The sequence below is a fragment of the Lepisosteus platostomus genome, chromosome 4, assembly GCF_059453375.1.
Source record: "Lepisosteus platostomus isolate fLepPlt1 chromosome 4, fLepPlt1.hap1, whole genome shotgun sequence".
In the NCBI taxonomy this organism is placed as follows: domain Eukaryota; kingdom Metazoa; phylum Chordata; class Actinopteri; order Semionotiformes; family Lepisosteidae; genus Lepisosteus; species Lepisosteus platostomus.
In genome coordinates, this window is record NC_142614.1 from 23,028,926 (window position 1) to 23,053,305 (window position 24,380).

The window sequence follows — 24,380 nt, forward strand, 5'->3', positions numbered from 1 at the left end:
TTCTTATTTAAAACAGAAGTATTCTTGTAATCTAGTAGAAAAGTGTCCTGCCAGTTGTGGCTTGCATTACTGTCCTTTGCTAACAGTTCTCAGCCACCTTGGGTTTATTCTCCCACAGTAAGCATTCTGTCACGTCTTATTGCATACATAAAGTGGTGGAAACTGGTACTAATTTCATAAAACAAAACTTATGAAACCCCTTATGAACAACATTCCCAAATTAAAAATTGAACTGAAACCAACTACTTCCTTGCAATAGCAGAAAGAAAGAAACACATTTGCAGGCAACAAAGACGTTAAGGAAATATCAATATTTTCATATGCCTTGCTCGTGTCTTGCTTGCAACACTATTGTCACAATCATTTACAAACTTAAAACTAAAAGGCCCATCTTAGGCCCTTACTTTGAAAATATCAGTTGATGTGCTTGGAAGTCAAACACCTGATCCACTTTGTCTGTTTCAGATCAAGTGGAAGAAGGCCCTCTATTGCAGATTATAAACAGCATGGGTGTGACATTGTAAAGAAAAGTGTCTGACAAACTTTTGTTCCAATGTAAAATACTGGAACTGTTATTACAGTAAATATGAAAGAAATAAATATTATAATTTGATAATGTTGTTCAAAACTGTACCACAAAAGTCCTATAATAGATCTGAGTCAGTATTTATAAATAACACAACAACTGTAATCTTTATTCTGGAAAAACATTATAGGAAAACCAACATAACGAAACAGATCTGTACAGAAAATACTAGTGGCACTGTTCTCACATGCATTTTCGGATATGTGAAACTTTATAAATCATTCATATCTGAAAAAAATAAGTTGCACATTAGGAGACAAGTGTCCTATTGAATGTAGCATTATAGTTATAGCATAATAACAGTTTTTGAACTTGTACAATTCAAGGGAAGACTCTTCATTTACACAAAATCAAATACAAAAGGAATAGCAGAGAGTCACAGCAAGTTGGGTACCACTGAATCCACAGCAGTACAGGCACTTACAGTACAATGCTGGTATTAACACCTGTGTCAAGGCAGCATTTTGCATGTCCAGAAAAAGAATAGACAGATGTGGCCAAACGGCAGGTCCGAAAGTTCGGGAGGGACAACAACAACCAAGCTCAAATGTACTCAGCTGTCAGTAATTATCAATCGCTCCTGTCATCCTTCCTCTACAAAATGCTATAAATACCTAGGTGATCCCCATCTCTCCCTCGCGTACGTCTTTTGCATCCCACCTCCACTTCATTCAAAATGAAGAAATACTGCAAAAACAATTCTCATGTTCCTTTAGGAGTGCAGCGTTGGTTATTGTTGTGAAAACTAGATACCACCATTCCAAATCGGAGCCGGGCCATGAACTCAAACATCCATTCTTCAAGCACACTTTGTGGCTTTGCAAGGTCATGAAGACATTTTTCCAGTGGTGAAAGCGTTCCATCATCTGAGGCCTAGAAAAGTGCAAACAGTATATACATGTAATTTTTTGCACAGTAACTAATTTCATCCTCATAAAATGAGGTAGTCATTTACTACAAAAGATTACATTTTGTATTTTCAAGCATGATGGTAACTGACTTTGTGGGACTGTTTGACTCACAACATTAACAATTAAATCACCTCCCTTTTAAAACATATTTTTCTCTGACTGGAAAGTATGCTGTATGCAGATAAAGAAAACATCTTTTGTGCTTGTTGTGTTTGACCCTTAAGTTCAATGAAAATCTTTATTGATGGATTGTGCATGAAAATATCAAGAAAAAGATATTGATTAAGAAGATGCATTACCGTGGATAAAATTAGTTCCAGCCATATTTTCTCCTCTTCGCTGAAATCCATTATAAACCAGGTGTTTTACTGAAAACACAGTAAGTACAGTTATTTAATCTCATTTTAACTGCTTTAAGACGTGTTCTAAAAAGGCACAAATTAATTCACATAGTCAATACAAACATGAAAACTAATGTTCTTGTTTTGTAGAATGTCAGTTGATCTGATCTGTCACTTCTATGCAATATTCAGTGTAAGCAAATATCCTACCTTGCCCTTCTATGAAGGAAATTATGTTAATGCTTGTATAGTAATGATAGTATTTTTCCAGCAGCCATATCACAGGTGGCAGCCCACTGAAGCTCAGCAGGTGTGAGCCTGGCCAGTACCTGGATGTGAGACCTCCTGGGAAAAACTAAGGTTGCTGCTGGAAGAGGTGTTAGTGGGGCCAGCAGGGGGCGCTCACCCTGCGGTCCATGTGGGTCCTATTGCCCCAGTATAGTGATGGGGACACTGTACTGTAAACAGGCACCGTCTTTCAGATGAGATGTAAAACTGAGGTCCTGACTCTCTGTGGTCATTAAAAATCCCAGGGTGTTTCTCAAAAAGAGTAGGGGTGTAACCCCGGCATCCTGGCAAAATTTCCCATTAGCCCTTACCAATCATGGCCTCCTAATAATCCCCATCTATGAATTGGCTTCATTACTCTGCTCGCCTCCCCACTGATAGCTGATGTGTGGTGAGCGTTTTGGCGCACTATGGCTGCCGTCGCATCATCCAGTGTAAGCAATTATTATTATATACCTGTATATTTTCATATTGTAAGTTCCCTAAGCTTGTTGTATAGTACAGAAATTATTTTAAATGATAAAATTATTAATGTCTAATTGAGAGAACTAATAATTCAAGTGTTCAATTAAGTATCAGTGCGATGTTACACATAAAACAGGAGCAAGGATGTTCTGGAATCAGGTTTATAAAGCCTTGTGGATTTTGTTTTGCCTCTAATGTAAGTACTAAGCACCAGCTATCAGCACTAGATGGTGCAGTTTTCTAGTTAACCGTCAGGTTACAAGATTAAAAATGTCTTCAAAATAGCTGATATGAATTGCGTCATAAACTTTAAACGTACACAAACTCAAGACTAAGAAATAAACAGCTAATAAAATTCAGTAAAAAATATATATTTTACTCCAGAACACACAGATACATACATACAGTACGCAAACTACAGTGTATGCTGGCAACTGAGGTGTCACTGAATTGTTTTTGCCCCGATTTTCTAAGCATTCCTGAACAGAAATCCTAAAAACATGAATTTTAGTAAGCAATTACCTTATGTTCAACCAACACCTACTCCTCAGTGCAACACTTATTTTATATAGCGACGGCCGCTGAGGTGGCATTAATTACATTACAGTAACTATTATCTTTTACAAAAGGTTATTAGCAATGGGTAGATCCTATGATCCGTTAAATTGCAAATGTGTCAATTGCAAATGGTATGGTTTTAAAGAATATCTAAAACCAATGCAATAACAATAAAACACTGACTTGGTTCCACAGGGAAAATATTATTTTTCTGTCTGTCATGTATCGGAAATTGTATGCTTAGCTACCTAGCGCTACTTAGAAAGATAGACGTTTTTAGAAAATAGTTGTTACCATATAGAACTGAGTACATAGTCTTGTAATCATACATTTAGAAGCATTATTTTGACATTATACACAGTGGTTGCATTGCACTATGATGACCTCTAAACTCGTCCAAAATACTTCAACACCATTTTAAAGTTAGGATGATACTTCTAAGTATAAAACGTATACCTTTTTGTCCATAAAACAAATAACTGCATTTGTTTCCCACGCGATAAATAAAAAGAAAGTTAAGTACGGTATAACTATGGTTTACCTTTCAACATCAGAAGTCCAGAAAAGTGCGCTTGTTAAAATATCCGATTCACATGAAAAGACAGAACCAACCCTTTCCAAGAAATAATGCGACTGTTTCACAGTTAAAAGCGAAAGTGAAAGTGAACATAAAAATGTCTGTGAACAAAAGCAAAACAAAATCGAATCTATGTAAAAATCTGTTGTTAAACCCGTGTGTGAGAAAAGAACGCAGAACCTTATACTGTACATAAATAAACTGGCCGAACGTTTAGTCATCTGGTGTTAAACATACAGTACAGCATTATCACAAAATGATATATCCTGTCGTGTGGTGTTTCACTGTTGGAATTCATTCTACAATTGTACAAAACACTCAGAAATCTCAAATTCCTCCCGTCTCCCAGGACTTTGGGCTAATACAGTACCTTGCTGGTTGAGTGCAGGTTAAATCCTACAGGCCCAATTTCACTCTTTCCAGACTTGGCTATGGTATTGGGCATCTTCATCTGATGCTCCCCAAGTACCAACAAACACCAGCCAGGTGCCAATGTGGCTAAAAGCACCTGCATTAGTCGGGATACTTTCATTCTTTCGTGCCACAGCAGTTTCAGTGTTTTGTCAGCTGTACATTTGTCAAATGCACACAATGGAGTTCCTAGAGCAAAGTCTATTTAGTATAGTTTTATAGTATTGCATTAAGTCAGGGGTCACAGTGTCAAAGTGAAGGTTTTGTTTGTATGCAGCCAAACAGCTGTATCATGATGTCTTAAAGTATTCCAATTTCCCGTTTTGTTGAATTACAGATATATACATTTTTGGTGAATAGCAGTCAAAACTAGTGCTCAAATTGTGGGGGAAAGTATTTAGTTGTTTTATGACATTTAAAGAAAAAACACAAACTAAAGTGTTAATGGCAAAAGTATTCACCCAAATGATGTGACAAACTCAAATTAGTTCAGATGCACAAAATTACTTTGACAAATCACAATTAGTTGATTGGCCTCAGTCTACATGCAATAACAGTGGTTCACATGATAACAGAAGAAATTACATACGTACCTCTATTCTTATGCATAACAATGCATACATATTTAATCTAACAAAAAACATTAATTTTACTGAAGTGTGAGAAATCTTATGACACATGACATGCAAACATATGTTCACATTATCACTAAAATAATACACAACACAAAAATGCAAGAATAATCCTTTACTTTTATTTTCCTGGGATGTGAACTGTTAAATCTGATATGTTAATGACGAAGCAAATCCTCGTTAGAGGGAAGGAAAAAAAAATGTTCTTTAACCTTACTCCTATTAAAAGGTCCCTTATTTCCATCCAGATCCCAATAAATTATGTCTCCAGATACAAAAAACACTGTAAATACCCGTTAAAAACTGTACTGTACAGCATCTATTTTGCAGAAAATAAAAAATTACATTAAATTCATTGACATGGAATAAGTCACTGAATTTTACCAAACATTTCTTAAGATGTAATTTTAGAAAACCTTTTTGTACACTACCACTCAGATTTCCAGTGTATTCCCAATGACAGTGCATTGAAAGGTAAAATAGTTCCAGCATTTAACTGCACGAGAAAGATGAAAGCTACAAGCACTGGTAATCCCAGTTAATTACTGAAACTCTGCCCTTGTGGCCAGACAGAGACCCCACATTTTAACACAAAATCAGTCAAGAGGATTAGATCATCACTTCACAACTCTGATTCTGTCCTTCCAGCTGGAGTCTTGGTTGCATAACGGAACCCTGGACTGAATTAACATGTTTGATTTTAATCAGTTTTATTTTCTGCTCCTGAAGATTCTGATTTAATGTTCCTTATAAATATTTAAAATACCACATTTGATGGACATGAAACAATTCAAAAGTGTCTAATCAGTAAATCAAGTATGGATTTAAATTAAATAATCAAGAATTCATCTGGAGTATATTTGAAAATTGAAAGCCATGGATAAGAAAAAGAAGTGTTGACAGGACTCAGGACCAAAGTAACCCTAATAAACCACCCTAACATTGGAAACCCAACACATTTTTAAAGGCTGCAAGGAAAAAGTAAAGGTTGTCTTGCACAATGTAAGTGATGCAAAAATGATCCGTTGCAAAAACAAATTGGCTGCCTGCACATTTTCTTCCTACGCAATTGCATTGCAGCAAACGTTTAAGGCAGTTTGTTCAGAACTCCTCTTCTGCGTTTCTGGTGCGGATGGCCTTGAGGTGCTGCAGGCGCTCGACACACTCCTGCAGGCCGCGCTCCCCATGAACTTTGTTGTCTCTGGTGCGCACATTCACAGTGTCGCTGCTCTTCTCCTTCTCACCCACAACTGACAAAGAAAAACACAACATCTCGCCAAAATCCTTGCGTGCTTGATGCGTCAGATCCTATTCACAATGTACAATTACACTGTGTGTCAATGAAGCCACAAAAATACTTGATCATATTTTAGAAGGCTCATTGTACTCAATGTCTTTAATTGTATTTATTATACAGCTCATTAATACAGTGCAAGGCCACATGCCTTATTCATATTATCCATGAAAATCTTTTTTAAGGTAAAAAAAAAATTTGTCTGCTACAAAAGTCAGTCATACAAGCCTTCGATTAATACTGAAATACACTCACAGTTTAAATGTCCTGTATCAATATTTGTATTATCTACAGTTGTAAAATGCAGTTTCTCCTATCAATTTTCCACCATTACTGTAAATGTGAGGAAGTACGGTGTTAATCTATGAATACAGCTGTATGCATCACACTTATCTGCGTTTACTACTGTATGTCATGTCAACACGAAGTGTCATTTTAATAAAATGAATGAAATTACTCAGTTTTCCTGATACCTAGGTTTTTCAAAAACTAAATGTAAATGTGCTGTTTGACAGTATCACTGAGGTCAAGCAGCCCCGGTGCACTCACCCAGGATGAAGTTGTACTGTGCCAACTGTGCATTTCTGATCTTTTTATTAAGAGTACAGCTTGGATCCAAGTCCACATCACACATCAAACCACCACTATAGAATTGGTGCCGCACCTAAATTTTGAGGAGAAAAACAAATAGGCGTTTATGAGTAAAAAAACAATGTTTTTAATGCTACTTAATAACTGGCATTAAAGTCTACTAATTAATGTTAAAATGAGTAATCAATCATGACGTAGCCCAGTTGCAGCCCTATTACAGTCGTTTCTCTTTAGGAAATATCAGACATACTGATGTCTGAACCTTTATTACTGAAGCAAAATTTAATTTAGGATGGACATCAAAAGACTGCACCTTAAAGCCATAATCGAACTCTATTGACAAATGTGAGGAAAAAAAGTTAGGTTGGAATATCCCTGTATAAAATTCCCTTTAGTTTGTTCAGACTACATCTACTATCTTTGCCTTGCAATGATGGGGTATTTCTTAAAAATCATCCTAAACTGCTGAAATCATTTGAAGGCACAGACTGCAAAACTGAGAAAGAGAAGCTAATTTTTCTTGTGTTTCCTGTTCACACAACCTATGCAGTTACACACTGCACAAAATGTTGATCTATAAAATAATGGCTACACAAGCTCAAGGTCATATTTAAAAAACAGGCAAATAAGGCATTTGATGCCAGATATTCATTTGAACTTTATTTAAATGTTAATTTGAAAATTAACCAGAGTACGAGGACTATTGCTTAGATTCTACCTTTTGCGCATACTCTTCACAAGTGGGTCCAACTGGTACAACCATCACCTGACGTGGAGATAGCCAGAGTGGCCTGTTCACGGAGGACATAGTTCATCATTTCAACAGATACAATACAAATAACAGCTGACATTAGCAAAACCAGCACTGAAATTTACATACTGTAGATGCAAACATTTGATTGTATTGTATGAAATAGTGGGACAGAATAAGATGTCTGAATCTGGAGTAATATCAAGGTTAATTTTCAAATGTGACTTGTCTATGAAGCTGCAAAGCATGGATATAAGTAAAAAATGGGTTTAGCCTGTGATGCGGCTGCATTGTTTCTCATTTCCCATTTAAGGAGACTTCAAACAGGTCAACTTAAAGAAAACATCAAAAATAGGTGAAGAATAATTTAGGGGATCTTTAATCAGACGGATTAAATTTGAGTTGGTCTGGTATTTAAGTTTCAGATATGTAAGTTGTCAAATAGGAAATGTGAAGTGCTGGCATAGACTTTTATACATTTGATACAGTAAAAACATTTCTTTTTACCATTTTCCACCGTAATTTTCAGTCAGAATAGCAATCATTCTTTCGACAGAGCCCAGGATAGCACGATGAATGATAACTGGTCTTTTCTTGTCATCACCATCATGGCTACATGAAAAATAAAAGAATATCTAAATTGCTGAGCTGCAAGTGGAAATTAAAAACTATGTATCTAGTTCACATAGGTAGCTGTGTCAGCATGCAAAGGCTACAAATGAACAGGTTAGGGTTTATTCCATGCTGAAAGAGACAACATTTTGGCTGTGGAGCCTTCTTCAGGTGTGAAAAATCCATTCCTGTACTGTTTTTTTTCTGTTGTTTATTTAGCCATTTATCAGTTCTAGTTTCTACCCTCAAACCCAATATTACTTGAAGAAAGCTCCATAGACTAAACTTTGTCTATCTTTTCATTTTCTTTCTGCACGAAACAAACCGTAACCTGTGGCTTTGCAGCCTATTTATCTAGTTACAGCTCTTTACATTAACTTGCTTTTCAATAACCCAAGACATTCAGTTAAAGTTCAAGTACAAGCAAGAGAGTACTGAGAAAGCACCCCAATAAAGTCATTCAATGAACCTGTATAATACTGGACAAAGCAGAACAGTTATAATTTCTCAACGTGAAAAAATATGTCAAGACTAATATGTATGTTTATTATTATAAACCTGCTTAATGCTATTAAGAAAAATAAAACTACTTACCTCCTAAAAACGCTGTTGTAATGTGTAATTAAAGACTTAAATGTAAATGCATTTACTTTTAAAAAAATTCAGTTTTTAAAAATAAATACAAACTATGTCTGAGAAATTAACAAAATATCCTTTTTAACAAAAAAATATTCCCCATACATATACAAGTAATTAGTACATGGTACATCTGTTTCATTAGAGTGTTCCATACCTCACATAGGTGAGATTAAACCTAATTGGAAGCTGAAAGTCCAGCTGGATTGTTGCACACTGATGGTACCTTCCAATGGCATCCTTAATCTGAATATCAATCTGCAAAAAAACATGTTTGATTCAATATTATTTTTTATATTAACAAGATTTAATTAAAAATGTGAAGTCTTCCCAGATGTAAACTATGTGTGTTTTCTTAGTAGGTCAACCAGGTACAGATTGACTCTTACTTTCCAGATGTCATTGATGCTGGGTGGGATATTAGGCAGCTGTGACCAGGACTCGGATTTTAATAGCAGGGTATCCTCAGCCTGCTACACTACAGAGGACATTGTCCCTGATTAAATGCCTGTAATTTTGCCATGTGCTCCCCTTTTTACAGTACTAAAGAATCTACTTGATTACTTAAACCTTCAGGAAAACATACAAAACCAAATCTCCCCTAATAACTATTTTAAGTGTTAAAAATTAAAACTGTGAAAACAATTTGACAATCAAGTGATTTGTTTTTGTTTTTGGTGAAAGATGCCTGCAGCAAAATGCCTACTTCACCTTTGGTCCATAAAATGCTCCATCACCAGGGTTAAGTACCCACTTCTCTCCAAATTCATTCAAGCTGTTCTCAAGTTGCTAAAATCAAAGAAGTAAAAGCACAACTGTAATTGCTTATACACCATTTTCTGTAACTGATTTATATAAAGAAGCATCTTTCTCTCTCTATATATATATGCTCTCCATACTTTCTCTGCCTGGTTCCACACTTCGGGTTCACCAAGGAACTTCTCTGGTCGAGTGGAGAGATTCAGCTTGAATGTGAATCCAAACACATCATAAACAGCTCGAAGGAAATTCAGGCAACCCTTGATCTCCTCTTCAATCTTGTAGATAGAATAAGAACAAAAAAAGAATAGAGATATTTTTAAACAACTACAGGGATAGAGCTATCCAAAATCCATTCCTGTTCTGTTTATTTTTCTTCTGTTGTTTATTTATTCACTGATCAGTTCCAATTTCTACCCTAAACCCTAATATCCTTAGCAATTAAAAGATAAACACGACATTACAAAACCTATGGTATCAGGCCCTCCAAGGAGCTGATTTGCAGTACTTTTCAATAACTGGATTTCAATAACTGGAAACCAGGACAGTCAAACTAAAAATGGTATGATATTTATTTTGGCATATTTGCTAATTTTATTAGGCCACATCTTCAAAGATAATAAAGTTTTCTACAGTTCCTGTAAAGTTAGGTCTTGTGTCGGCAAGATAACTGAGAGAACAATGGACTGTTCTGTGGTCCAGGTTCCAAAATAGCAGATTAATCAAAATGGATTTGACCATTTACAAAACAATCAAAAATGTAAAAAAAAAACATTCCCACAGACTGCAAAATGCCTGAAAGAATTGGTGGGTAGCCTTTTTCTTTAACTAACTTTTCAAAGATTGAGAACTTGAAGTCCCATGTCAAACTTTTTTTTAGTGATTTACAACCTTTTGCTAATAACTCCTCTTCCTGTGACCCTTCTCTTGTTTTTAGGTGGTGGGAAAAAGAACAAAAAATGCACTATCCCTTTGTCATACAAAGCTTCCAGTAAGGATATGTTTTCATAGATGGCAAGCAACACAATATGATGATATATTAGGGCATCAGAAATGATATCTAGGAAATTAATGTAGGGTGTGGTGGTGAGCTTACTTTCTAGTACCTCTTCTTTACCTTAAAAACAATTACAAAACCTTGCTCGGAAGTATTTAACCCAATAAACCGTAGCTTTGAAAGAGGCAGCTCAAGCAACAAGGCACTGGTGTGTGCTGCAACCACACCTGGTCCATTGAGCAGAAGATGTGAGCGTCGTCCTGCTGAAAGCGCCGCACACGGGTGAGCCCAGTCAACGCCCCGGACAGCTCGTTACGGTGGAGCACGCCAAAGTCCGCCAGGCGCAGGGGGAGCTCTCTCCAAGAACGTGGACGGTGGTCAAACATCAGGCTGAGAAGAGGAAACATCTGGTTACTACGGTTTAAAACACAAGGTTACCACAGCTTTACACTGAAATGTAACAGAACTTCTCCAATAAAGACCCACCCAAAGGGTCTTTACATTAACAAAAAAGATCCAATTTCAGTTATTTGTTGTTTTTACAAAGTAATGCTTTATGCTTTTAACCTTAACACTTCAGATTCTGTATCTTTTCTAATTTTTATCTAAAATCCAACTAAATCCAAAACACAGGACCACAAATTCTGTAGTATCAGTCCAGTTCACCAGCAAAGGCCCAGTGAAGAGTGTGTGAAAAGAACAGTAAAGGTCTAATCTAATTAATGTCAGATCTCCATAACTAAGTAAGAGGGGTCTGGTCATCAAGAAAATCAAGTAGTATTGGTGGACCAATGTTTGGTACTCTTCTCCCTGGACCAAAACGTCTTAACTCCTTAAATTTAAATAATGCATCTGGTGAAAGTAGTTCTACTGCATCTTCTGAGCAGATCACATTTGACAAAATCTTGTATCTCTGCCTAACTAATTTACTAGAGTTCTTTAATTACTCAAAAGCCTGTTTCATGGTCTATCACTATATTCTGGTAGACATCTAAGTTCTTTAACCTAATTCATCTACTTATTGGTTTATATGGAGAAAGTGTTGAATGATCCGAGTTCTTTAGATGATGCCGATATAAAAAAAAGCCTAGAGCCAACCTGCTGGTTTGCCTCCCCACAGTCTATATGCTTTTTAAATGCACAGACGTTACCCTGACAAAACGCTTCACTAAACCAAATCCTCCAGTAATGCTGAAACTAATCTGCTTTCAAAGTACTTTATTTTTATACTCATCCCTTATTTTTCTTATACAGTTTAAAAATCATGGCTTTTTGACACTGGTATCCTATTGATAGCACCAACACACTCTGCTTAATGACGGAGATAGTTTCAACATTACACTGCATTGTTTGCAGTTGGGTTACCAGTGGCCTGGGCAGTTCATGGGCTTGAGGGCAAAGATCTCCTTCTCCACCTCAAAGGAGAACATGTTGTCGCTGTAATGGTCCCAGTGGCCGGAGGTCTGCCACAGTTTGCTGTTGTAAATATTTGGGGTCACCACCTCCTGGAAGCCTCTCTTTCGGTACTCACTCTGCAATGAGAGAAAAGGGAGGGCAAAATTAAGAAATACTGTAAATTGAAGGAATTTGTTCTATTCAGCATTTCTCAAGGAATATCTTGTTTTGGTCCAATTTCCTCTTGACACGAACACAAAGCTTAACTTTCTTAAAGCCTGTTATTCCTATTAAAAAGATGTCCAACTGGGCTAGTGAAATTCTAATAAACAAGCCTATCATGAAACAGGGTTCCAAACAGATAAGAAGAAAAACAAGACAGGAAAAATAACCATCACCACTTATAACATGCCCTATGTTTACAATGCCATTTATTAAAATGCACAAGTCTAAAAGTACTGAGAATATACAATTAATGAATTCATTTGTTTTCAAATGCAAGGCAGTAGATAAATAACTTTTAGACCTTTACAATCTGTGATTTACCTTTTAATGTCAAATCCTTATATTTTTTGTATAATTTTCAATCATCAAATAAAACAAGAATAACATAAGCTCTCCCCTATACTCCCTAACCCTTAGAGATAAAACCCTCCAAATCCCTCCTGGACAGGCAGAGATTTGAGTCTTCCGTTAAGAACACCAAGTGAAAAAGGAATATCCTGACACAGAATAATGGTAAAAGAAGATAAAACCTGTGTTCAGAACTTAACTAGACTTATGCCTTACTGGAACATTCTTAGTATTACTTTTGCATCACCTACTGTGAACTTGGGGCAGACAATCTTGCTCTTGGAGAAAATCTTCTGTTTTTTTATCCAGCTCTTTGTTAAAATACCTGAACCCCAACCTGATCTGATAACAGGATTAATATGAACTCTGTAATCGGCTCTTAAACCTATATTGAACGTTGCCTTTCTTACCCTTCTATTTAATCTATACATCCAGTTTAAGAAACCACTGTATTCCTAGGTTATTCCTAGAGTCGATCTCTGCAGTCACAGGACACAAGTTAAAATGTCAATCCATCACAATGCACACACATCAATTCACGCATACAGAGGGCAATTTATGGACATCAATTAAACCTTTGACCAGGACAGTACATCTCTGGACTATAGGAGGAAACTGGAGTGCCTAGAGGAAGCTCATGTGAACTTGGGAAAAACATACAAATTGTCCCAGAGTCAAATTTAAAAATAGGACCCAGGAGCTCTGAAGTGCTGACACTGTGCTGCAACATCATGCTACCTCTATTGTGTTACATATACACTTGAAAATCAACATAACTCTTAAGGAAACAATGCAAATGTAAAAGTCCCGATCAAGCACTCTGATAGTTTAATAAAGAGTTAAATTTAAAATAAATTTAGAACTCAAAGTAAAGAGCTCAAATAAAACAAAAATCAAATGTGTGGACTTTCAGGACCAAGACTTGCAATCCTAGCTGTAGACTGTAGTTTTGTATCATGAACTGGTCACTGTATTTTGTGGCATTTGTACTGTATCAATTTCTTTCCAAATTGTGTTTTGCGCTATTGAAATTTCACACTTTCTGGGTTTACCTTGATTTGAAGGAGTTGTTGAATAAATAATGCTTGCAATGCGTGTAGCTGAAAAGTGCACATTTTCTTTGAACTTTCAGATGTGAAATTACAGTTAAGAGCATTTTAAAAACATTTAAATCTAAATCAGTAACATATCTTGGGAAAGATACTTTTAAAAGCAATCTTCTTCTTAAAATTAAGAAGGTGAGGGAAAATTACTTTAATAAGTCCCAAGTTATAGTGGTCTTTATGGTGTGTGTACAGTTCCTATGTAAAGCAAAACATTCCATCCTAAAAGTAATTTCCCTTTTCTTCTTAGTAGCTTAATAAGTAACCCCTTACATACTGTAGGTAACTTCCCCATTCATAATACACAAACAAAAAGCAATCTTGCACACTCCAGTGGTTATTAAAAATAAAAGTTGTAAAACAGACTCTTCTTCCAAGGCATAGTAAAGCTTGCTAATCTTTTGTCTTCTCTCATGTGCAGCAGCAATGCAGCTTAATTGGTGAATGTATAGCCAAAGGGCACCAGACCTCATAAACTACTGTACTGTTAACCTGGGGAGCACCCAGAATTCACTCCCCTCCCTCCAAGTAATTAATTGTGACCAACTGAAAACTGCTACTTACCCTGATAAATTCAATTAGAGTGTTATAGATATAGGCTCCTTTTGGCAAGAAGAAGCAGCTCCCAGGGCTTAGGTCATGGAAGAAAAAGAGCTCTTGTTCCTGTGAGAAGAACACATGGCCTCATTTATGAAGCTATTCCTATTATAGAAAGCATAGCGCCTTTCAACAAGCAGTAGCAGATGGTATCATTAATGATGTCAAATTTAAACAGGTTGATTAATCATTCTGCTTACATTATGGGCATTGATCCTCCTGAATTTGTAACCATCCTCATGCACATTATGTCAAAAGATCAAGGAAGACCCGATCTGGTTTAGCATAGAAAATTATTAGAGCACCACAGAGTTCTTGCTCTAACTTTTTTCCAAAACCGATCACTTTTGTTTCTAGGATTTGCTGATAACATTAGTGCATACGTACATTTAACTTAAAACTTTAAAGAAAAATAACTTGAGTGATGAAATGCATGTGACTTTCTAGAAGACTGATGCTGGCTAGCTTTAAAAATACAGGAATTCATGAATCACCATTAGTCCCCCCATTAAGAAGAATTTCAATTTTCCAAGTCAAGTGACACAAGTAAGATAAAGCTGTCTTTAGTCCTGATTTAGGCCTAGATTAAACTCCAAATCTTAACCTACAGTACCAGTCAGTTAAGCTCTGTACTTTAAAACAGCTTTCCCTATGAAAAAAAGGATTCTGGTTGCTGCCTACTAGAAAAAAGCTTTCAAGGAAGGCTTAATCTGAACATTAATCTAATAAAATTCCTGTAGCAAGTAAATAAATCGAAGTTCAGTTAGTGCAGCTAGTGATTTAAGCAAGCTGTTTTAAATTTGCAGCAAAGCAGCCAATAACAAGCTTCCAATTAACACTTGGGAAACTTATTTCCATCGGTTAAGAATATAGAAAGGTTACAAACAAGAATATGCCATTTGGCCTGTTTTGCCTATATGGTACTTAGTTGTTAATCGATCCAAGGACCTCATCCAGCCACTTCTTGAAAGAAGCCAGGAAAATTACTTCAACAACACAGCTAGGTTGCTTCTTTCTACAACCCTCTGGGTGATGTATCTGAATAATCTTTCATCTGAATGAACCCCTTGATTACTATACAATCTGCTTTTAACTATATATCCGAGGATTTTGTTTGTGGTTCCCATGTGATTGGGCTCATGTTGACAATGTACAGCTTCTATTACCAGAGTGTCCTCTCACCTACCCTGCCCAATTTCCTGTGATCTCGATTTTTAGCCTCCTCTTGAAACCTCTCCCATTCCTTCAGCATCTTGGGGTCTGGAAAGGAAATCCCATAAATCCTCTGCAGAGTTTCCATATCTGCTTTTCCTTCCCAGTATGTAGAGGAGTTCTGAAACAAGGTGGAAGAGAAATGAATCACATACTTCAATACATCTCCCCCCCCCGTCCACGAATGAAAAACATTTTAAGAAAAAAAAACATTTTAAGGATTTTTCTGTGTTTAAAAGCTTTCTAGTCAGAGGGCTTAAAACAGGTGCAGAAGCATATCCTCAAGGTAACAAGCTTTTTATAATGCAAGAGCCATTATAACAACGGGTGTAACAAAGTTCGCTGTGGCTTGATCCCTGTGACTCCTCACTGTGGTTTGTGCACGAGCAATTTGTTTCTTTGCCTTCAGTGCTTTTCAGAGATCAATTAGATGGTTTAGGAGTTCAATTATGTAGAATTCACACTGGGAGAGAAGGTTCTTTTAGCTGCTGTATCCTGCTGGAATCAACATGGGAGTCTCATATTGACCTCTGCAGGCTTGAAGCACAAAGTACCTGACAGATTGGCTCCCACTGGCCCAGCATAACAGAATTCTTACATTCCCACTTTGCAGACCTAAAAAGGGATGTGAGTGGGCTGATTTTTTTTCATACTAAAGCACTGCAAGATATCATTAAATTCTGAAATATAGAAATTGGGGGAAAAAAAAAATACATGTCTGTGTCATTGGTTTTTGGCAATTTTTTCACAGGATACAAAAAGATTTCAGTGATCCATATTTGGTTGCTCAGAACAGGTGTTTCATTGTCCTGAAGCCTAAACCAATTCTAACCAAGTCCACTGAGAAAGGCAGGTCAGCCACTGTTAACAGGACACGGTCACTTCCCCACTGGTTCAATTGTGAAATTTAATTATACATCAAAGAGTATTCCCAAGATTTTGTAATACAAACAGAAACCTATGCTTCTGGCTGTTTGAGGCTGGTTGTTCCAGTGTCAGCACTGGTTTTCAACTTGTTGCAAGGCCCTTATAGGACTATGCCATATGCCTGCTGTCTGGCTGGCACTATTCTGCTTCATTTAGTTTCACAATAGCAACAGGGCAAGTGGTTCATATAGCAGCTCATCAGGGACTGCTATATATGTATATATGTGGTTTCCCCAGAAGTACTGGAGTGCAGCACAACGAATGGAAGCTGAGAACACAGATGTGGACGTGGAGAGAGCAAAGCTGCTTTCAATTCTAAATTTAAAAAAAATCAGAAGTAAAACTTACCTTGTGTATCTTCAAGGTTTTAATTTTTCCAGTGTGTCTCACGTGAGGGCCCCTACAGAGGTCTATTAATGGCCCACACCTGGGAAAACAAAAGTATTTATTAATCAGAAAAAACCTGTTTATGGGTTTTACAAATTATTCTCTTTTTTTATTCTCTAATTTATTACTTAAACTTTCAATCCATTACTCAACTTTTCTTCAAATAGCAAACAAAGAATTTAAATATTTGTGATCAGTATACAGTATTTTAATGTATAATACATGTTTATGGATGCATTTAACTGTGACTAAGTTTTATCTAAACATGCATGAAAAAAGTCTAGTAAAGCCTATATTGTCTTTCAAGGACTGAATAAAAAATAAATATATTTCAGCACTCTGTAGCTAGATACTTATTCTACTCCCTTGTCTGACTCAACAGTGCTTAGGGCAAGAGGTAAAAGAGAAGTCTTTCTTCAATTTCAAACACAGACTTCACCAGCAATTTATCATGACTGCTTGTTAAACTGATACATCTAGTCAGCTTCATAATTCGGTGGCAAAAGGTCTTTATCCTCTTTGGGTTTTAGATGGAGTTCCTGATATAAGAAATACAAATAAAATTCATAAATCTTGTTCAATTTGTAAAATTAAGGCACAAATTAAACATTTGGCCAACTGACCAATTCATCCAACAAATCGAATTTGCACATAGAAAAATAATTGTCATTATTCATAAGCTTAAGAAGCAAACTAGGTTTCTTTTTTCTATGGAGAAACAATCCTGAACAGCTTTATGACTTGATTAAATACGAGAGAAATCCAAGTAAAACCTCACAGAAGGAAGCCAAAATGAGTCTTCTTGTTCTTTTATCACCACAAACAGTGTGAATGCACATAGTCAGATGCAGAAACAAATAGCCTTACAAAGCATCAGTCATATAGTGTAGCCATACTGTGGCGGACTTGGCTAAACATACTCCAGTGTCATGTGCATAAAATAAAAAATGCAAAGAGGTTAAAATAAAAAGAAGCTGTTCTGCATCCTACCTGTACACAGTAGTAGTTGGAGTCTGTACCTTTTCATTTAAAATCCTGCGCTTAAACTCGTTATACTGCAAAATAAAGTAAACAAAAACATGAGGTATGAATGAAAAGGTTCCCTTCTGTGGCAAAGTCAGTGACAAGTATAAGCAGGACACGCAAAACATCGAATTTACCTTAAACATTTCAAGCAGCGTTTCCTTCTTGACCTCCAGCCTTTCAAATGGCTGCTTTTCCTTTATGATCTTCTTGCACAGGTTCTCCAGGCAGGGAAAGTCATTACTAGACACACCTCTGTAAAGAAGCACTTCTTTAATAATGTGCTATGTAATCAAACAAACTGTTCTGCTACCCAGGTTCTGTACAACAACCTGGGTAGCATGACCTTGTACAAAATCCACATTGAGAGACTGCCATAAAGGATGAGTGTCTAATTTGGTACACAACAAATAAAAACCTTTGGATGATTTACAACAACACATCTTCCTCACTTAACGCTACCTTGAAGAATTATAACCAGGCAATGCTTCTCATGAAAGTCCATGACACACACAGTACATTGCCCACTTGGTTCAACTACTTATTTAGTAGAGTGTATAATAGTCCAAAAGAGCTGGCCTAACAAGGACAAAACTATAAACAATTTGTTGTTTCCATGCAATCAAATTGATTAGTTAATATAAAATATATCAATATTCACATTAGACAAACATTCCATGTAACACAGAAACATATGCCAACACTTACTCATTACTCTCAAGGAACATATCATAATAAAAACCATTTTCTATGGGAGGACCATAACACAGGCAGCCTCCATAGACCCTCTCCATAGCTTCACCCATGATGTGAGCGCTTGAGTGCCAGTAAACCTGAAGAAGGACAGTAAACAGAACAAAAGCGCTTGGCTAAATAATGTAATCAATTTTCACCTTCTTTTTAAAGCAGGACTGTTATGGTTAATGCCAAAGAAACAACTTCCGAGTTAAGTAATAGTTCCCCTATACAAACTAAAGAAGCACACAAAGCACAAATTAAGATTCACAACACAGCTTTCAGGACCAGTGACTTAAGGGTTTTAATGGAATGCTCTCTAACATTTTACCCAACAATAATAACATTTTAGAAATTCTCAAAATTAGGGCAGTGGTTCTGTTAACAGAACCAATTATTAACATAAGTGCTTGAACTTAAAGTACAAAGTGTGTATTTGGTGATGTTATTTTCTACTTTCTCACACAGATGCTGTAGTTAATTGTAAGCAGAGGTACTGGAAATACTTACAGCTTGTGCTTCTTCATCGTCAAACTTGAGCAGCTGCAAGCTACAATCACTCTCCAGAGGCCTGTCCAGGTCCCAGACCTCATTGTTAACTTTCGCTATCACAGTGTTGTCAGCTAGACCTTGGCTGTAAAAAAAATAAAAACTTCCTGAAAACCAACCTTTTGAGAAGGTCAAACGTAAGCAATGCACAACAATTCAGCAGTGCTATAATTACTGAACCTCTTTGTTTATACCTACTTGTGTATTTGTTTATAATTACTTGTATGCAGCACACAGAATATACAGGTACTAGAGAAATTAATGGCAACTCAAAACCAGTCTAGTTTCTCCACAGCTCACAGATAAGTTGTCAATCCTATTAGGAAAAGATGGAGCACTTACACAAAGGATTTAGAGCTCTAGTAAATCTAAATCTAGAACATTCCATTGTTTTTTTTAAATAAAGACTTACAAAAGAAACTTTTGTTTTGGGGCACTGGAAAACTTCAGCAACTTGGTACTCCCCACACTGATTTCCTTATGTGAGATAAGATATAGCAGACAAACTCAGACTAAACTTACAAAAATCATTGATCATTAAGGTACAGTATTGGCAAAATACCAATCTTGTATTATACTGTGTGGATAACCCAAGCAGTCCTGGAATACAATTTATATGAGATACTCCTGGAAGATGGTTTGCTTGGATACTGATTTCATCCACACAATGCTTATGTGAAGAACACTGGCCAAGAATAACCTTTGCAAAAGGCGTACATCACAAAATATTACATATTTTCCAACTTCTGTCTGAACTATGCATGGCCAATTAAAGTCATTAAAAGAGATTTTTCAAAAGAGAGGCATTAAACATGGTATATGGGAATAGCTAATTTTCCTTTCATTGATTACATACAAAATTACATTGCAGATAGATGAAGCTCATATTCACAAGATGAAGTGGTCTGACCATTTTGTTTTTTCTAAAAAAGCTAATCTGTTACAGACACTCAGGTGTCTGAAGTGTGCTCACATTTTCTGGGCTTTTTGTGCACCAGTAATTGGTATAATTCAGATGCAATGAACAAATAATATTTTTCAGACTGCAGAGCATTTTTACTTACCAGGAAAGGCTTTTCTATTGACTTATAATCACCTTTAGCTGTCATCCACGAGCGAGCTTTCTTAAAGCTTAATCATGGTACTTACAGATTGATACAGAAGCACGTTGCTGCCATCAAGGAAGAAAAACATTCCCGAACCTCATTATTACAAGATAGCGTTGATCATTTCAGTGTATGAACAACCTGTTACGATGTGATAATGGGTAACACTACAGAATGTGGACCAATGTACTTTTCACTGGGGTTTATTAAAATGAAATGTTACACTTTGTAACATGAACTTGAACTAACATGAACACAGTTCTAACCATGAGGACACTCACACATATCCTTAAACAAGGACAAGTGTTCCGTGGAATTGTTTCAATTGCTTAAAACCAAAAGTCAGCTAACGATAATGTTGGTATAGTATGACAATTCCACTATCGAGTGATGATCACATAAATTACACGAGAATGTACTATCTTGTAATTACAAAGAACTTTCTCACAATTATGAGATCACAGGATTTGTTTCATTGGTAGCGGCAATGCACTTCCGTAAACTGAAGGAAGAATAGTAAAGGCAAATTTAACATTCGTCTTGCTGAGAAACACTGCAAAGACTGTCCCTCCACTCAAAAGTTTTATTAGGACCACAGATTTGAAAGTGATAAAGTGTCCTTTTACTTTATCAGAGCCGCTGACTGATGCGGGAAGCTTTAAATTGCAAGGCAGGCTGTACAAAGTTCAGAAATTTAATTCTAAAAAGCCAGAAAACTGTCTGGCAGTGCTGGTTTCGAACCTTTCTGAAATCTGTGAGGAACTTTTGGATGCGAAAGATCATGCAGGCCTACCTGATGCCAGAAGCAATTTGATAAGGCGTGGTTTTCCATGACTCTGCCTCAACCACCTTTCCGTCAGGAAGGGTCACTTTAATGGGCTTACGTTCTTTCGCTGCTTTTTCCACCATTAGGGCATCATGCTCCTCTTTCAGCTTATTGTAGAGCGCCAAACGCTCCTCGATATATTTAGGCCAAGGATGTAACTACAAAGCCAAAGAGAAAAAGAGGTGCAAATATATTTTAGAAAAAACATCTTCAGTTAATATCCCAATTAATAATAATGGAGTTAGTATTACAAAAAATCAATGGGAATTTTAAAATGAAAGTCAAATTAAAAGAAGAAAAAAAGGTCAACATTAATTCCATACTGAAAAACAGAAAAGAGAAACTGTTTTGGCTGTACAGCCTTCTACAGGGGACTCTGCAGGCTCCACAGATGAAATGTTGTTTCTTTTCTGTTTTTCCAGTGTTGAATTGACTTTTACTTGCTCCTTTGCAGCCAACGTACACAGCTGCACAGCTGTACAAAGCCGCTACCCAATTGAACATGAATAGAAATGAAAATAGGAGGTAATTCTCGGATCAGTAAACTAACATTCAAAAGCCTAATATTTTATGAAAGGGCCTCTTATTAGTAAGGTTTTACACTGTAAAGTGCATTTAAAGGTAGGTCTGCACTAGACCTTACCTGCATCTGTTGTCAGAGTACAAATTCAGTTTTACCTTGTAAACCAATTTTACCATCTTTTTGCTCCTGGTACACACACTCTGCAACCCACAACTGAGTTAGCCTAATTTTGGAATTGAAAAAAAGCTTGATCTAAGGGTGCATCACATTTGACAGCCCTAATTTGTAGTGCTTTTTTGCACACAAATAACCTGTATACTTTAATTTGATAACTGTAATAAACTGGACCAATATTCCATAGAAAAAAAATAATGTAATTTAATTTTGGGAGCAGCAATTCACAAACATGAGGGAAAGCAACATAATACTACTATTAGACAGCTGAAGTTGGTGAGCTTGGAAAAAAGCGTAACTTTTTAATTGGTTGTGTGCAGGCGTGTACCATCCCTAGTAAAACTGTGAATTTATTTAAAAATTTACCTGGAATTCATGTTCTTCCACAGTTTTAGTTTGAACACATTATCCAAATGTATTAAGTTCTCACAAGTCATTGGGCATATAAAAACACAGGGAATAAACACTATATAAACACCCTTTGCTTTTCATTCACATATTCACAAAAAAAAAACGAAAAACGACAATTGTTTGTTTCCAATCTTGAACAATTACAAGAAAATGAAAATTTGAAGGAAAAACAGGGACATATTACAGCAAGAAACCCACAGACTCAAAACACAAAATTGTACCTTGTTTTTATTGGTGTTTCCTTAAAAATGAATTATACTGTTATAGCCTGGTGAGAGGCTAATAGACTAGGCTGGGTTCTGAGCTTGTACAGCTGGTAATTTTAAATGCCTTTAAATTATGGAAATTTGCATGCACTAGGGTGTGCCAAAATTAGTTTTGCAACCATTTACTTGCTGTAGTGTGTTTTCTGATCTACCTTTAAGTAGGAAGGATGTTTTCCTTAAAGGGCACGACACAATAAACAACTGCTAATACTACCAGTAGCTTTGTTAAAAAGGTTTGTATACTGTATGTGACTCTGCTAGTTGCTAAAACTGAATTACTCATGCCCTTAAATACCCAATATCTTTATGCCGTTTATGCTTTTCATTTCTCACGTAGACACTACTAATGTCATGTTTTGATCTTTTAGCAACAATGATTCCATATTCCTCACTGTTGGAACAACCAGAACAAGCAATTCTGAACATAAACAGAATTTCGATACAGCATACTTGATACACAAATCTTCTGGCAACGAATACCAAGCGACAAATTAGAACCAGTGTGTGAAGACCTCAAGCTTGCTGAGTCGAGGCAACAATTCATGCTCTTTTCCCACACAGATTACTTTATTAGAACAATTAAGCACATAGACGGAAAGCTGATTTTGAGACTTCTGTGAAGGATGTGATTTGAGGTGGCCTAACTCAAGGTGAAGCAGTTTTTTTTGGGGGGAAATGACTTTGTCTTTCAGAATTCACCTTTAAGAAACCTGCAGGTTGCTGTTTATTCTCCAAAACCAGTTCTAGAAATACTAAACAGAGGCTTATCTAATAATTGGGCACTTATTTCACTGGTGTTTGCCAGCTCAAAAACAGAAATTCGGCCACACAGACGTCATTATCACTCACCTCAGCCCTGCCATTAGAGTCACCACCTCCTTTAGTCTTTTTCTTTCCTCGTTCTTTGTTGGATTTTCCCTCTTCACCACCCTGAAATGGTATGTCATACTTTAGTAACAGTAAATAAGTATGCATTGCAACAGTCTTTGTATTTAAGCTACCTCTGCTAAAAAGGGACAATATGAAGCAAACACCCATTGCAATGCAGGATTCCTCCCAGCCCAAACAGACAGCAAGGGCATTCAGCTACAGAGTTACTGGGAAGAAAATGCTTGCATTTTACAATTATGTATTTCCTATGTCCTTTTTCTTCTTACAGTTCTTACAGTCTCGTGCCCCTGCATTCCAAGAGAAACGGTCGGGATTTTTCTGCATGTATATTCTTATTGATTATATTGATATTACAGGATTGGGGGGAAAAAAGTAGACTTTTAGAATATAATTCAAACAGGCTATTGTATCTTTTACAAAAAGAGACATGGTGTCTTCCTGATTCCCACAACAGAGAAATCGTACAATATAAAAATAAAACCAGACACCCAGTAGCCGGTCTCTTAAGATTAACTGACCTCTGGAGCGATTTTATGATTTATCGTGAATATTCTTTCCTGGAAATACAAACTTTATAAAGCTTTACCCGAAGAAGGGAATACATGAAAATGACTTTTAATGACTTTTTCTTTTTTTAATGTGATGCTGTAAAGCGCCCTGGGATATGATGCATCTTGAAAGACATGGTTATTTATATAAAAGATTACTGTTACTTTGTCGATTGTTAGGTGAGGTTAAGGCCCCAGGTTGCACACAAATATTATAACTTTAAGACAAATGTGTATACATATTTAATAACTATGTTTTAAACGATTTGTTACAATTTGTTCTCTATTCAAGCTCTAATTTCAGTACCTGCTGCATGAAAAATAAAAAGTCATAATTACTGACCACTTTTAATTTTCATAAACCAAAGCATTAAAGAGAAGCATCTTTCGTCGTTTGATTTACATTTTCCTTCCAACTGTAATAATTCTGCAGGTTTCGAATGAACTATGTATATTTGACAATTTCACATATACAGTACAACTGCGAGACCCCATGGAGTTGAAAGTGTCACACTATCTGTATCTCACTGTTTACCTTCTTTCCCTCGTCTACATGCAATTCCTTCATCTGCTGAGTCACGTTTTCTTCAGCCATGTTCTGAATTATCTTCTTAACGGGGAAATTCTCCTGTTTTATGCACTAAATGTATAAATGTCTCTTAAAAGAACCAGAGTATGTTCCTGCTTGTCAGTACAATTTACGTCTCCCGGATGTTGGAAACTGA

At 36.4% G+C, this 24,380-nt stretch overlaps 1 protein-coding gene and 1 long non-coding RNA gene across 2 annotated transcripts; both read right to left on the minus strand.

The window, feature by feature from the left end:
* Nucleotides 1-674: 674 nt before the first annotated feature.
* Nucleotides 675-4,055, minus strand: LOC148672969 (uncharacterized). Its single transcript, XR_015935903.1, has 3 exons — nucleotides 3,691-4,055; nucleotides 1,797-1,865; nucleotides 675-1,459 (listed from the first exon to the last, which is right to left on the minus strand). It is a non-coding gene; the product is annotated as an uncharacterized LOC148672969 (long non-coding RNA).
* Nucleotides 4,056-4,869: 814 nt separating this feature from the next.
* Nucleotides 4,870-24,380, minus strand: tars1 (threonyl-tRNA synthetase 1). Its single transcript, XM_088629060.1, has 19 exons — nucleotides 24,191-24,380; nucleotides 23,066-23,146; nucleotides 20,810-21,000; nucleotides 18,872-18,995; nucleotides 18,335-18,459; nucleotides 17,764-17,881; nucleotides 17,594-17,658; nucleotides 16,565-16,643; nucleotides 15,264-15,410; nucleotides 14,045-14,143; nucleotides 11,775-11,941; nucleotides 10,637-10,799; nucleotides 9,553-9,690; nucleotides 9,365-9,442; nucleotides 8,811-8,911; nucleotides 7,913-8,017; nucleotides 7,373-7,445; nucleotides 6,613-6,727; nucleotides 4,870-6,019 (listed from the first exon to the last, which is right to left on the minus strand). Exons 1-19 carry the CDS (start codon nucleotides 24,248-24,250, stop codon nucleotides 5,871-5,873), a joined length of 2,178 nt encoding a protein of 725 aa, XP_088485186.1. The 5' UTR covers nucleotides 24,251-24,380; the 3' UTR covers nucleotides 4,870-5,870.

What these genes read in the sequence shown, in the direction of transcription:
- tars1 (XM_088629060.1), bottom strand. Translation starts at nt 24,250, where the DNA reads ATGGCTGAAGAAAACGTGACTCAGCAGATGAAGGAATTGCATGTAGAC. An exon ending in ATGAACTGCCCAGGCCACTG is followed by an intron (nt 10,800 to 11,774) that starts GTAACCCAACTG and finishes TCCTCTTCTCAG; the next exon opens with CCTGATGTTTGACCACCGTC. An exon ending in TGTGGAACCAGGCAGAGAAA is followed by an intron (nt 9,443 to 9,552) that starts GTATGGAGAGCA and finishes CTTTGATTTTAG; the next exon opens with CAACTTGAGAACAGCTTGAA.